A 14,951-nucleotide genomic window follows, 5' to 3' on the forward strand; every position below is an offset into this window, starting at 1 on the left:
CGTTATGGTTGTGTGGCTTGGTGTTCTTTTGTGAGGGGGGAAAAGTAGGAATTACTCAGATTTGATTTTTAGCACTTACATGGCAGCGAATCTGATGCCTTCTTCTGAACTCCAAAGGGCACCACATGCATGCATAGAGTAAAACATTCACATAATATACTAAATCTAAAAATTTAAATAAATAAATAGTAAATGCTTAGTAACTTTCAACACCTTACTTCTCAGGGAAGAAGGATAATATAGAAACAAAAAGTATTAAGCAAAGAAAACTTTTATCTAGGAATTGAGGACAGTTATCATTAAATAATGAAGATTAAGGTCAGCAAGACAGCTCAGAAGGGACAGGCCATGCTGCCAAGCCTAATGACTTGAGTTCAACCTCTGGAACCCACATGGTAGAGAAAACTGACCACCAAATGGACAACATGGCATATATTCATAGCCCCAAGCAAATAAAATAAATGTAATTTAAAAACATTTAGGCCAGTGAGATGGCTCAGAGGGTGAGGCACTCCCTGAGCAATCCTGGCTACTTGAATTCATTCCCCAGAAACCATATAAAGGTAGACAAAGACCCAACTCTGAAAAATGGTCCTCTGACCACCATGTAAATGCCATGACACACAGTCGCCATATTATGCTACACACACATAATAAACTTTTAAACTGAAGCTATTCATCAACCCTTTCCAATACTTCCTAATTCATTATACAAGGCGAGTGTATGTTAACATCAAATCAAGACAAAGCATACCATAACAAGAAAAATGCTACATATGAGCACCTCAGGGGAATATCAATGCAAATATCCTCAACAAAATACTAGCAAATGAAGCCAGCAAAACACACACGTATATACAGAAAGAGAGAGAAAGAGAGAGAGAGAGAGAGAGAGAGAGAGAGAGAGAGAACAACAGGACCAAGTGAAATTTAGCCCAAGAATGCAAATTCAATTTAACCTTCAAAAATCAATTCAGTTTATCATACTAATACCAAAGCCAACCAGGGCTACATAATAAGAGAGGCCCCCATCTCAAAAAATAAAATACAAATGAGCCACTAAAAGACATTGCAAGAATGCTACAAGTATTTTTTTGTAAATATATATGTAAAAAGAAAAATTTACTGAACTGAATCCAAAAAAATTAAAACAAAACAAAAACCAAAAAATTCCAATACAACATGATCTCTGGGGTCTTTCAAGGAATGGAAGGTTTAACACACTAAAAAATAAATAAAAATCAACAAACGAAGACTAAAACTTCTTTAGGAAAACTTGAAAAGAGTTCAAATGACCTTGGCAAAACTTAACTTTAACAACAAAAAGCAGAAAATCAAAAGAAAAAGCTTACTAAACCCATCACTGAAATTTAAAAATCTAAGGGGCTGGAGAGAAGGCTTAGTAAGTAAGGCCACTGGGCTCCCTCAGAGGACCTGGGTTTGTTCTCAGCACCCACATGGGGCTCTCCACTCTGTAACTCCAGTTCCAGGGGTTCCGACTCCCTCTTCTGGTGTCTACAGGTACTGCACACCCATGGTGCACAGACATGTAAGCAAAACATAAAATTAAAATGACAAGTTTTTAAAAGATATTCTTCAAGACAGTAATCTGAAAATTAACAGAAAGTATGTACAAATATTTATCAACCTGGACTTCTATCTAGAATATCTAAATAAAACTGAACATAATCTTAATTCATATATGGTCAAAAAAATTGGAACAGACCTCTTGCCTAAGAGGATACATAAAGCTTGATAAAGTGCTCTACTATCATTTGTTACCAGAAACCACACTCAAATAACATTATTCGAATATCTAGAGTCTCTAAACCTCGGAACACTAATCATTGGTAATGAAGGGAAGCACCTAAGAACTCTCACGTACTGCTGAAGTCAAAGTGACCCACCCTTATTTGAAACCATAGGCTTGGAGAACTGATCTTATTGCTAAACCCTGAGCCTACAACATAATCTCATCATTTCACTTTAGATTTCTACACATAAATAGAAGTATATGTGTCCATGACACAAGATGTAGACAGATGCTCCTGGGCTTTCTCTAACAGTCTTCCTCGCTGAGAATGAAAAACCTCAGCCGTAACAATACGCTACCAATCTTGAAAGGATTAACCAGACTGGCTGATCCTATGCTTGCTGCAGCAGCATGCACTCAAAGTCAAACAGGCTGGATTACACAACCGCAGCAAAAGAATGATCAACCAAATTAGCCAAAAGAGAGAAGATTCAAATTGATAAAGCTAGGAACAAACAAACAAAAAGAGCACATCAAATAGATACTAATGAAATTCAGAGGTCCATGAGAGACTACTTTGAAAACTCTATTCCAGTAAACTGGAAAACCTAGAAGTGTAAAAATTCCTAGACATATATGACCTACCAAATTTAAAATTTATGTTTAAACAGAACTATAATGCACAGTGAAAGTGAAGCAGTAATAGAATCTCCTGATAAAAGGAAAAGCCAGGCCAGGACAGATTCCACTGTTAAAATTCTACCAGATCTTTAAATAAGAAATGACACCAGTGTTCCTCAAACTGTTCCACAAAACAGAAAGACAAGGCGGACACAGTGGTGCAGTCTTTAATCCCAGCACTTGGGAGGCAGAGGCAAGCAGTGATTATCTGTGAGTTCAAAGCCAGCCTGGTCTACAAAGGACAGCCAAGGCTACACAGAGAAACCCTGTCTTGCAAAACCAAAACTTTTTAAAAATAATAAAAATTTTAAAAACAACAACCTCATTCTCAAAAAACATTATCACTTGTCCAGTGGTGACAACTTTCCTACAAGAGAACATGCCTCTCACAAAGGCTCTCTCTCCTTCATCCCTCCACAGAGAAAAGAGGAAACACAAGAAAAAGGGCCTGGTGCAGAGCCCCAATTCCTACTTTATGGATATGAAATGCTCAGGATGCTTTAAAATCACCATGGTCTTTAGCCATGCACAGTCTTGTGTGTTGGCTGACCCACTGTTCCTTGTCAGTCTACAGGCAAAAAAGCAAGGCTGACAGAAGGCTACTCCTTCAGAAGAAAGCAGCACTGAAAGTACCTGATTCAAGCTGAGTGGGAACCATCCCAATAAACACATTTTGGGATCAAATACAAAACAAAACAAAAACACATTATCACTCTGATGATACCACAAGGGAATATGAACACAACAACAAAATTACAGATAGATCATTTCTCCCTGTGAACAGACACAAAATTCTCATTAAAACACTTTCAAACTAAATTCAACAACACATTAAAAAGCTCTTATAATTAAGTGTTTCAATTCCAGGCACACGGGGATTATTCAATATACACAAATCTAATACAGAAATCTAATATAGAAATCTAATACACTACATAAATAGAGCAAAGTAGGAAAAACCACATGATCTTAGATACAGAAAAGACTCCAACAAAGTTCAACACTCCTTTATGATAAATCCCACAAGAAATTAGGAATAGAAAGAGCATACCTCAACATAATGAAATATCATGTATGAGCAACACAGCCAATAGTAAACTGGGGTTGGGCATTTTCTCTAAAAACAGAAATGTGACAAGAATATCTACTCTACTCACTCTTATCCACAATATAGCACTGAAACTCTTAGCTGGAGTGAAAAGGCAAAAGAGAAAGAGAAACTTGGTATAAATAGAAAAGAAGTAAATTATTCCTATTTGCAGACTGAATGTTTTGTACTTAAAATATTCTAGGGATAGGTTAATTGAGATGGCTCAGTGGATAAAAGCTATTGCCATGGCATACATAAACAAATAATTTTAAGAATACTCTGTTGGTATAATGTTCTTTTGAAATGTATACACCTTACCCTTGTTCATTCAAATGCTGATTTCTCTCCCCCACTCTCTGGTTCCAATCCGGACACTGCATTGTGATACTTATTCTCAACTTTGTGTAAACATGCCAAAATAAAGCAACTAGCCACAATGTTGAGCAATAGAAAGTAAGCAGAAAGAGAGGGAAGAGCCAGAGGACAGGAAGGTAAGATGCAGAGGAGGAGGAGAGAGGGGCAGAGGGGAGCTGGAAGACAGAAGCAGGAGGAAAGGTCTTGGAATGACATGGAGAGATGGATTGGACCCAATATATCACTAAAAGCAAGTATAATGTGGGAAATCTAATTGTTAAGAAATTATGAGGGCTTGCAGGTTTAGGATGGTTTAACTATTGCCCAGCCTTGTACTCTAGGTTAATTAAATAAATCCCAGTGTCTGTGTGGTGATTTGGGTATAGAGCTGTTTAGGATTAACAGCAGCTTTACCAGAAGATATATCAATAGTAAATATTAATAGCCACCTACAACAATACCCTAAAGACCCTACCGTTTGGAAGCTGTTCAAATAATATGAGAGCTATTGAAGGCTTGACGAATCATTTGCCTTTACACATGAGAAGATTGATTCTTGGCCTACTCTTGTTGCCTGAGAAAGTACAGAGTGAAACACTCCACAGACTTTAAGACGCATCATAAAAAGTGCAATAGGAAAGTTGGTTAATTTTCTGTATACAGTTCTACATTTTTTCATCTTGGCTTTGACTTTACTTATTGTATTAAGTGTACTCCTACAAAAAGCTTATGTAAGGGCTGTTGGGTATAAAGAGATGACTGGAAAAATAAACTTGTCTCAGCATTGGCCGAGAACCTCCCAATCTCTGTCTCGTTTTTCTTTTCTTCTCTCTTATCTTGTCTTTTCTCAATCTTCACTCCCTCCCCTAGGTGCACCTAACCTGATTGAACAGGCTCAGTTGTTCTACCAACCCTTAGAGCTAATAAACATTTTCAGTGAAGTAGCATGATATTTAAAAAAAAAAAATCAACATTAAAATACAATCAGTAAAAGGACCAACAAGACAGCTCATGGGGTAAAGGTAACTATAACAAGCCTGAGGACCCATACAGTAGGAGAGAACCAGATCTGTTCTCTACCCTCCACAGGCACACCAACGCACACCTCACACAGATATGCACACAAAATACCCTCCACAGGCACACCAGCGCACACCCCACACAGATATGCACACAAAATACCCTCCACAGGCACACCAGCGCACACCCCACACAGATATGCACACAAAATACCCTCCACAGGCACACCAACGCACACCCCACACAGATATGCACACAAAATACCCTCCACAGGCACACCAACGCACACCCCACATAGATATGCATACAAAATAAAGTTTGTTTTTAATCAGCAACAGCCAAGAACATTTTTAACCCGTAATTGTTTAACCCTAAATGGAACATCTGTATCAACTTCCACGCCAGTGTTGGGGGAAGATCATAGAAGAAGAAGCAGAAACAATCTAAGTTCTAAAGAGTGGAAATGCTGTCTTCTGGACATGACATGGCTATTGCACTCATGAACTCACAGAAGCTGGGATTACCTGTTCAAAACCTACACAAAATCAAGCCAGTCAGCACTGAGCATGAATAAGGGAGGAAGTCACAAAGCCCTGCCCCTAGCTAGCAAAGAGTCAATATTCTTTGGGGGGTTAGCCCCCAGTACATTGTTAGTGCTCCAATGGGTAGCCCAACAACCATATAAGTGAACAGCCCTAAATGGGCTCAGTCAGTGACTTATAATTTAAAAAGACAAAGCAAGACAAGTAGCAAATGCATCCAGGCACTAGGAAGGCAGATAGATCTCTAGTGAGTTAGAGGTCAGCTTGGTCTATAGAACAAGAATGTCTCAAATAATAGCAGTTTTTCTATATACAAATAATGAACATGCTGAGCAACTAGGGAAAAAATCCCATTCACAACAGTTTCAAAAACAAAGCCTGCCAACCAACCAACCAAACAATAAAAGCCATCCTATATCAAATATGATCTAGGAGGTAAAAAGAACTCTATAATGAAAGTTGAAAGCTGGGGAGATGCCTCAATACATAAGCGTGCTTGATCTGTGAGCACTGAGCATGTAAGTGTGAATCCCAGGATCTGTATGTAAAAAGCAGGCCATGGCTATGCGTGCCCGTAACCCTGAGTTGAGAGAGTGAGACACGGACAGCTTGGAAGTTTGCTAGTCAGTTAGCCTCACCTAATAAATGAGCTTCCAGTTCAGTGAGAAACCTTGTCCTAAAAGAATAAGGAAGAGCCAGGTGAGGGGCACACTCATGCCTTTAATCGCAGCACTCAGGGATGCAGTGAGTTTGAGGCCAGCCTGGTTATAAACCAAGTCCAGGACAGCCAATGTTACACAGAGAAACCCTGGCTGGAAGGAAAAAAAAAAAAAAAAGAAGGAAGATACTTATGTTTTTCTCTATAGGCATGCACCAAGCATATAATCCCCAAATAAAAGACAGTAAAACAGGCTGGAGAGATGGCTCAGAGGTTAAGAACACTCGCTGTTCTTCCAAAGGTCCCGAGTTCAATTCCCAGCAACCACATGGTGGCTCATAACCATCTATAGTAAGATCTGGTGTGCAGGCAGAATGTTGTATAAATAATAAATAAATCTTTAAAAAAAAAAAAAAAGACAGTAAAACACTGAAGAAATGGATGTAGACAGCAGAAGGCAGAAACCTCCCATGCTTTGGATCAGCCCAAAAGCAACCTACAGATTCAATATAGTCCCTATCAAATTTCCAATGACATTCTCCACTAGGAGAGAAAAAAATTCATACAAAAAGCCAAAGCAATCCTAAGCAAAAAGAACACCACCAGAGCTGTCACTACACTCCATCTCAAATTATACCACAGTGCCACAGTAACAAAAACAGCAGTTATAGACCACAAAAAGACATGTAAACAATAAGTAATATAGAAGACCCAGAAATAAACAGCAATAACCATCATGCATTTGGCAAAAGTGCTAAAAACATGCCAGAGAAAGTCCCTTCAACAAACAACGCTGCAGAACTGAATATTCACATGCAAAAGAGTCAAACTACATAGATCTCTCCCTGTTCATCACAAAATAAACTCAAAAAAGAACCAAGATTTTAAATATTAGACCTGAAACTCTCAACTACGAAAAGAAAATGTAAGGAAAACACTTCAAGATAAAAGCACAAGCAAAGACTCTAATTGTCCAGGAAATTTATAGAAAAACAGACCAATGAGAAGATGAAGAGACTCTCAGTGGTAGAGAATATGCTTTGCTCTTTTAGAGGGCCCAAGTTTAAGTTTAGTTTCCAGTAGCAACATGAGGTGGCTTACAACTGCCTGTAACTCCAGCTTTTGAGGAAATCCAATGCCTCAGAGGGCACTCGCACACACAAATAAAAATAAAATTTAAAGAAAAAAAAAAAAGGAATTAACAAATGAGATACCATGAAATTAAGTCTCTTCATAAAAAAGCAAGTAACTGGTAATAAGAGAGCACACAGAATGAAAAACATCCTTACCAGCTATTTATCCGACAGGGCACTAAGAAATGAAAATTTTACACACACACACAATCTAATTAATAAGAAAGTTAAGTAACACCTTTTAAAAGATAAAGTGAACAATAATATGAACAAGTATCCTTAGTCATCAAGAAATGCAAATTAAAACTATAGTGATATTTCACTCCAGTGAGAATAACTATCATTAAAAAAAAAAAAAAATCCAGCCTCATATGCTGGCAGAGATCCTAGGAAGCGGTGACACACACTAGGGGGGAAGTGTATGGCTGCAGCCATTACAGGAATGAGCATCAAGGGTCTTAAAAAAAAAAAGGAAGGAAGGAAGGAAGGAAGGAAGGAAGGAAGGAAGGAAGAGACAGAATTACCATATGATATGATCTAGCTAGAGTATACTCCTGAATATATACTAGACGGAATCCAAGTGAGCATTTAACAGAAATATTTGTACATCCATATTTACTGAGACATTATTAACATTCAGTGTCTAGTTTATAAAAATAGCCTAAGAATTCCATGTACACAAAAGAAAGATGTGTACATACACACACACTGGAACATTAAGCCATAAAGATGACTGAAATTATGCCATTTGCAGAAAAATGGATGGAACTGGAAATCATTATGCTAAACAACCAGACTCAGACAAATAATGCATGGATTCTCATATGAAGCTTTTAGACCTCTGCAGAAAGAAGGTAATGGGAAGGAGTAAAGAGCAAAGTGCATACACACATATGAGAATATGATAATGAAAAAAGAATTGACTTCCCAAAGTTGTCCTCTGAACTCCATACACATGCATACATGTCACTGTCCCTCCACTCCTGTCCTGAGAGCAGGTACACACCTGTGTCCGCACATACATATACATACTCAAAAACTTTCACCAGGTGGTGATGGTGTATGCCTTTAATACTAGTACTCAGGAAGCAGAGGCAGATGGAACTGTGTTTGAGGCCATCCTGGTCTACAAAGCAAGTTCCAAGATAGCCAGAGCTACACAGAGAAACCCTGTCTCAAAAAACAAACAAGAAAAAGCTCTTACCCACCCACTCTTCTAAACACTAATTAAACTGTGACCAGTTCATCCACAGAAAAAGTCAAAGCAGAAGGGTAGCCTGTTGGGAAAAAAGGGATTAGCAGGAGGGGAGCAAGACAAAGTATAGGAAAGGTAAATGGGATCTACATATATTATGTAATGTATGAAAAGAAAACATTATGTATAACACATGCAATCAAAAAACTGATCAACGCCAAAAGAATGAAAGGGAAGGATCATAAATTAGAAGCATAACCTTTCTAGTTTTCACACTGATACTGACATTTATTAAGTGGGGTAAGTTGTCCAGAAATATTGAAATTTTTCAAAAAAATCAAAAAATAATTTAAAGAACCCTGTTTCAATTATATCACAAAAACTGTCAGGCCTAGAGACCAGCACCTTTAATCCCAGCACTTGGGAGGCAGAGGCGGGCAGAATCTTTTGAGTTCCAGGCCAACCAGTGAGACCCTGTCTTAACAGCAAACTGACAATTAATATTTAACCCCAGACCCTCCCAATAAATCTTTTTCATGAGATTCGCTACCTGGTGTGACTCTCTCATCAGAAGAAGCCAAGAAGGTATGAAGCAGGGAAGGGAAGTGAGGAGGTGGAAGAGAGGCCGAGGTTAAGCTCCTCAGCTCAGCTGGGGATACCCTCCTCACCTCTGCTGAGGCTTCCTCTCACAGCTGTGCGGTGCTTGGGCTTCCCAGGACACCTTTCCATCGGAGCAGGAAGGCCAAAAGTGTGTGTTCGGCGTAGGATGGGGAGGGGATAACTCTCTAATAAAAGATAAGCAGCCTAAACTAGAATCATGTGTGTAACGGTCAACAAGTGCCACTTCTCTCGAAGCTTCTACCGTCAAAGTTTGACAATCTTGATTGAATGAGAACTAGAAAGTACAGGGGGGCCTAAGAGCTTGGGGGTGGCAGCTAAAATCAGTCTTAGAAAGTAGAAAAGGATAGTTTGTATAGGCGACAGAATTTTTGTTTTGAGAGAGGGTCTCACTATGTAAAGCCTTAGTTTGCTTTGAACTCACTATGTAGACCAGTCTGACCTCCAAACTCAAGATATCAGCCTGTCTCTGCCTCCCAAGTGCTGGGTTTAAAGGAATGTGCCACACCTAGACGCGATAAAAGTTTAAAGAAGTTCTCTGTTAAGTTACAAAATTTAACAATAAATGGATTAGCATTAGGAAGAGGGGGCGGTGGTGAATAAATGTCTAATTCTTCTACCTAGAACGAGACAGACCTAAAACCAGTAAGAATCAAGTTTAAGCATATTTCGAGATCGAACCAAAACAGGTTGAAGCGTCTATCTTCGGAGAGAAGACAGGACGGGCAAGGACAGAATGAGAAACTGTACCTTTCCCTTTGGCCCAGGGGTAAGCTAAATTTTACAAAGGAAACAATGATTTAGCTTGGCAATTTGTTTGAGAACACAAAAAATACTGGGAATGTCACCAAAACAAAGCTTCTGGTTTCTTCTAAAACAGGAAGAGAGTAAAAATCTAAGAACGAGAAGCAGGTTCTTGGAGACAGACAGGGTACTCGTTCTAAAGCCAGAAGTGGGAGGGGACACATGTGCCCGGAACTTTTCCAATCTAGCAATTCTAATTGAGAGTACGAAGTCGAACTCAAACAAAACTACGAGAACGATGAAAGCAAAACTCACGAATCGGAACGGCTAAAAGTCTACCTATAAATTAGCAAGCAGCGAGCTGTCCCGTACAGCAGAGCCGGCCGGCAGACAGACCGTTTCCCCAATCCTAGTCCAAGCCGCTATCCCAGTACAGTTAACTGCAACAAATGGCCAGGCTCGGGTGAAAAACATGCGAAACGTGAGCATCAGCAAGCAATCCCTACCCTGCCGACCCTGCAGCCCGCGTTAGGTGGCTGCCCAACCAGGGCGCCCGTTCGAGCCCAGAACTGCGCGGGCAGCCAAGGAAACAAAGCCGTGGGCGGAGCCTGGGGTGCCCCGCTTATCAGGCGGGGGAGGAGCCGTCCAGGACCCCGCGGACCCCCGACTCGCCCTCGCCCCGCCCAGACCGTCTCCAGAACCGCGAACCAGAGAAGCGGCCCGCGAGGCTGCCCGGGGCGCGCGCCCGGGCCCGAGGGTCAAGGCCTAGACGTGGCGCGCCGAGTCCCCGCTCCGGCGTACCGGCCGCCTCCTCACCTTCTCCTCCACGCAGTTGACAATGATGGACGGATACTTGCGGCTGAGCCAGCGGAAGAACGCCGGGACTCCCATGACCAGCGGGCGGCTCGGGGCAGCGGCTGGGTCAGCGAGAGAGTGTAACCAACGAGACTGGCGGGAGCGGCAGCCGCGGGCACCAGCACTTCCTCCCACGTGCGTTCAGGACCGGAAGTGGCGTCACTCCCCCCACCGCGGGGGCCGCCGGGAAGGGCGCTCCCTTAAGCGAGGGTTTGCCTGGACTACACGAGCGGTGGTCGGTCTGGGCAGGCTGGAGAGCTGGGTGGTGAGACCCGGCGTGCTGCGCTCCCCCGGAGAGCCCTCGCTCGCGGTAGTCTCCCGAGCGCGGGGCACAGCAGGCCGGCCGGCGGCAGCAGGTCCTTGCCTCTGGTCACGACTTTGGAAGGGCGTGGCCTATCTTGTTTTCTTTCTCACAGATCGGTCTTGGGCTTAACAGAAGTGCTTACATTAAGTTTCCATTTCCTGGTTTCTCTCATTTTTATGCTTGCTGTACCAGAACTACGAAAAAGCAACATAACATGTTTTACAATTTAAAACATTCTGCTTTCATGAGCAACTGTTAATGGTATGTTTTAAGATTTATTTTTAATATGCATATGTGTTCATGTCTACGTGTGGGTATGTGCACGAATGCTGGTACCTCTGGAGGCCAGAGGCGTCAGATCTTCTGGAGCTGGAGTCAAACTGCTGTACCAGGAACTGAACTTTCCTCCTTTGGAAAAGCAGCATGAATGCATTACTCAGCCCAAAAAGTCACTTAAAATAGTTGCAGAATCTAGCGAAAAATTTGATGTTAAACAGCCTTGCCGCTATACTCAGTGTATCAGCATTTGCTAATATCACGTTCTAGAACTTATTGAACACCTACAAAGGCGAGGGACATGTCTTATTTAATCACTAGTTGAGCCTTCTGTGCTGGCTGGCTGTGTCAGGCTGGTGACTCCAATGTGAAAGAATTCTCCAGAAAGAGAGAGAGAGAAAAAAAACAGTTTATTAGATTCAGTGCATGCAGCAGGCAACAAAGTAAAAGCTGTAAAGAGCTGCTTTTGTGGGAGCCAGTTTCTACAAGAGCAAGTAACCGCCTGACCTTGAGGCAATGATTGTTTGCCCTAAGCAGGAACAGTGTAACAACTCTACCCATCCTGCGGTCTTGCTGTACCATTTTTGTAACAAGAGATAAAGTCAGGTTGTCAGGGTTAAATCGCTTGCTTATTCATTCAGCTTCTGTTTCACTTCAGGTAACATGATATTTTTATCACTTGTTTTCTGGTGGCTTGCCATCTTCCCCCTCCCCAGCTTCTATCGTACGAAAGAGTTGTTTGTGCCCATTTGCTCTAGCTTAGAGGTCTCTTTTCCCTGAATCCCCCTTGGCCTGATAAAGCACACTCAATCCCAAAGGCTCACCTTAAGAGTCCTCTGTAAACAGTTTCTCTGCTACCAGTCAGGCAGTAAATGTTGCCCCTTCCCCAGTGGTTCAATGACTTCATTTAAATACTAGTGTGGAACGTAGAGAAGTTGTTAGCCCATGTTTAAACTTAAGGATAGTAAATATATATATATTTATATATATACATTAATGCCTGTGGTGAATTTCTCATTTTAATTGGAAATAACCCCTTCTCAAGAGTTTGGTTCCCCTAGGATGTGCTATGTTCTTATAAGAACATAAATTCATAGGAAGTTTGCTAGGATCAGGCAGCTTGCTATGTTGAGCCCCACCAGAGTCCATCACAGACAGTTTTGAACTTTGAAATGTAAAGACAGTCAAAGCTGTATAAGATGATAAGCACTGAAACTTCCTGGTCTGGCAAGGAGACACAAACCAGTAATCCTAGCACTGAAGAGGTTGAAGAGGCAGGAGGCTAGCCTTGGTCAGAACTTGTCTCAAAAAACAAAGGAAAAACAGAGAAACTTCTGCTAGTCTACAGTAGGAGCAACAGGCCTAAATCTGGTTCCAGGGGTTTTTGAGACCCAGCTAGAAACCTCTCTCTTCCACATCACCCCACACACATAAGCAAAAAAGCACTTTTACCCTAAGCAATTTTGTGCTAAGTTCCTGTCTGTTCTAAAGACCTCTCCTAACAAACCAGTTACAGAATTTAGGGAAATACCTAGCCCATTCACTTGCATATTGAAATGGTTTACATAGAAGAGATAGAAAAATTGGACATTTGGGAGCTGGACTAATAGCTCAGCAGTTAAGAACACTGAACTGCTCCTTCAGAGGACCTAGGTTCAGTTCCCAACATCCTCACTAGTTTCAGGGATCCAGTGTCCTCATGACTTTCTCAGGCACAAGGCATGAACGTGGTACACAGACATATATGTGGACAAAACAGCCATGCACATAAAACAAGAAAAATTAATAAATCTCCTTAAAATTTGTGTGTTTGGCACTCAGGAAAAAAAAGTGGAGAAAATAAAGAGATGGAATCCAGACAGTGGCAGGAGGGAATGGCCTAAGTGTTAGGACACTTTCTTCAGCCTAGTGTGTCCTATGAAGTCTTTTAATATTCAAGCTTGGATTTGTCTTATATAAATTGAGTCTCATGTTGAGTCACTGCAGTCTGGAATCACAAGTGTAGGCAACATTACAGCTCAGGAACAGAAGAGGTTATGAGAGTTTGAGTATTGAAAGTACACAGAAATATTAACTAAGTCTGTAGTCTACAGATTTAGAAGCCAGAGGTTTTGAAACATTCACCTAGACTTCACGCGAAAGCTCTCAGCTAACATCCAATTATATTAATGTAAAGGATAATATATAGAACAGTATTTTTTCATTATACCATATAAATCTAGATTTTTTTTTTCAGGAGCTGAAAAATTGCCATGAAAATATACTTTTCAGAATATAACTCAATAAAGGCAACTTTTAAAACTTTTTATTGATTCTTGGTGAATTTCACATTATCCCAATCCAACTCATCTCCTCATCCCTCTGTATCCACCTCCACCCTTACAACACCTCCCCCACAAAAAAAATTTATTTTTTTTTTAAACCTAGATGCCTCCTAGGCAGTCAGCTGTCAAGATAGAGTTGAGTATCTGCTTCCCTGCCATGGGCTGTCAGAAACTTAAGCTCAGTATGTTCTAGGGGAAGCACACGACCACAGTAGTTACTGATGCTCTGGGTGAAGAGTGGAAGTGTTATGTGGTCTGATCAGTGGTGGGAATAACAAGGTTTTCCCATGAAGCAAGGCAAAACAAACCAAACAAAAACCCTCTTGTCGTAGAAGCTACAATATGTCACAGTGTATCCCACAGTACACCCTTTTGTCCACACATCTTTACTTGTAAATGTTCATTGCAGTAAGTCATTGGTCTGGTTCAAGGCCTCTGGCTTCCGCCACACTGTCAATAATGGGTATCCTGTTGTTGCCCTTTGTCATGGAGATCCTGGGTAGGCTAACTCAAAGCCCTGGACCTGGGCCTGAATAGTAGCTGAGCTGGTGAACCTGACAGCTCTGCTATACCCACAACACTAGGGCAAGCTCTCCAGCATGGCCCTGGCTAGCTCACCCAATGTCCAATGCTGCAGCCAGCAAGAGGCAGGGACATGCCCCTCACTCATGACCGTGGGGCCAGCTCTCCTGCCTGCCACAGGCAGCAAGGGTTGAATCTGAGGGAGGGCATCTCTCCCTCTCCTACACCACCACACAGCAGATGAGTGGCAGGGCCAGCCATCTCATACCCTCAGGACAGGCTCACCTCCCCCTGCCTTCTGCCAGCTCTACTGTGCTACCCGAGTGGTGCAGCTAGTTGGGGGTGGGACCAGCTCCAAACCGTCCTCGATCGGTAGTCCCAGGTGGCAGCCCAGACCAGGGACATCAGCATGGCCTTTGGTGGTAAGATGAGCCACAGACATCAACACAGACCCCTGCAGCTGCACAGCAATAGACGCACAGCTGGCCAGCCACAGCTGCACAGCCACATCATAGTGGCCCCCACTACTGGGAAGTGGGCCTTTGACTCAAAGGCAACTCTTTTATTACACTGATTTATTTATTTGAGGTGGTGTATATGCCATAATTTTTGTGTGGAGGTCAAAGGACAAGTTATCCTACCATAGAGTCCCTGGATTCAAACCTGGGTCTTCAGGCTTGGCAAGAGTGACCTTTACTGGATGAGTCATCTGACTGGACAAGTAGGAGCAGCTCTTGAAAACAGACTAAAGATGAAAAGCTACCACAGTACATGTCAGAACAGATGAACACTCCAGCTTTTCGGGGGGATTTTGTAAGCAATGCAAATCGTGAAGGACAGATCACTGAGTTCTCTGGACGTAGGAGATTGGGTGGAAATAGA

At 41.8% G+C, this 14,951-nt stretch overlaps 1 protein-coding gene and 1 pseudogene across 3 annotated transcripts in view; one reads left to right on the top strand and one right to left on the bottom strand.

Annotated features, from left to right (window-relative positions):
• The window catches only part of Xrn2 (5'-3' exoribonuclease 2), a 67,571-nt gene extending 56,772 nt beyond the window's left edge, over positions 1-10,799 (bottom strand). For 2 of the 3 annotated variants that reach the window (XM_021646293.2, XM_060383128.1), the window contains exon 1: positions 10,605-10,793. In XM_021646293.2, coding sequence (XP_021501968.1) covers positions 10,605-10,679 — 75 coding nt within the window. In that variant the 5' untranslated portion in view covers positions 10,680-10,793. Of the gene's footprint in view, positions 1-10,604 lie in introns of all 3 variants that reach the window. The other variant, XM_060383127.1, reaches the window with a different exon arrangement.
• LOC110553979 (small ribosomal subunit protein eS27-like) lies at positions 2,814-3,061 on the top strand (annotated as a pseudogene).
• Positions 10,800-14,951: the final 4,152 nt, after the last annotated feature.

Source organism: Meriones unguiculatus, chromosome 4, assembly GCF_030254825.1.
Source record: "Meriones unguiculatus strain TT.TT164.6M chromosome 4, Bangor_MerUng_6.1, whole genome shotgun sequence".
NCBI classification, from domain to species: domain Eukaryota; kingdom Metazoa; phylum Chordata; class Mammalia; order Rodentia; family Muridae; genus Meriones; species Meriones unguiculatus.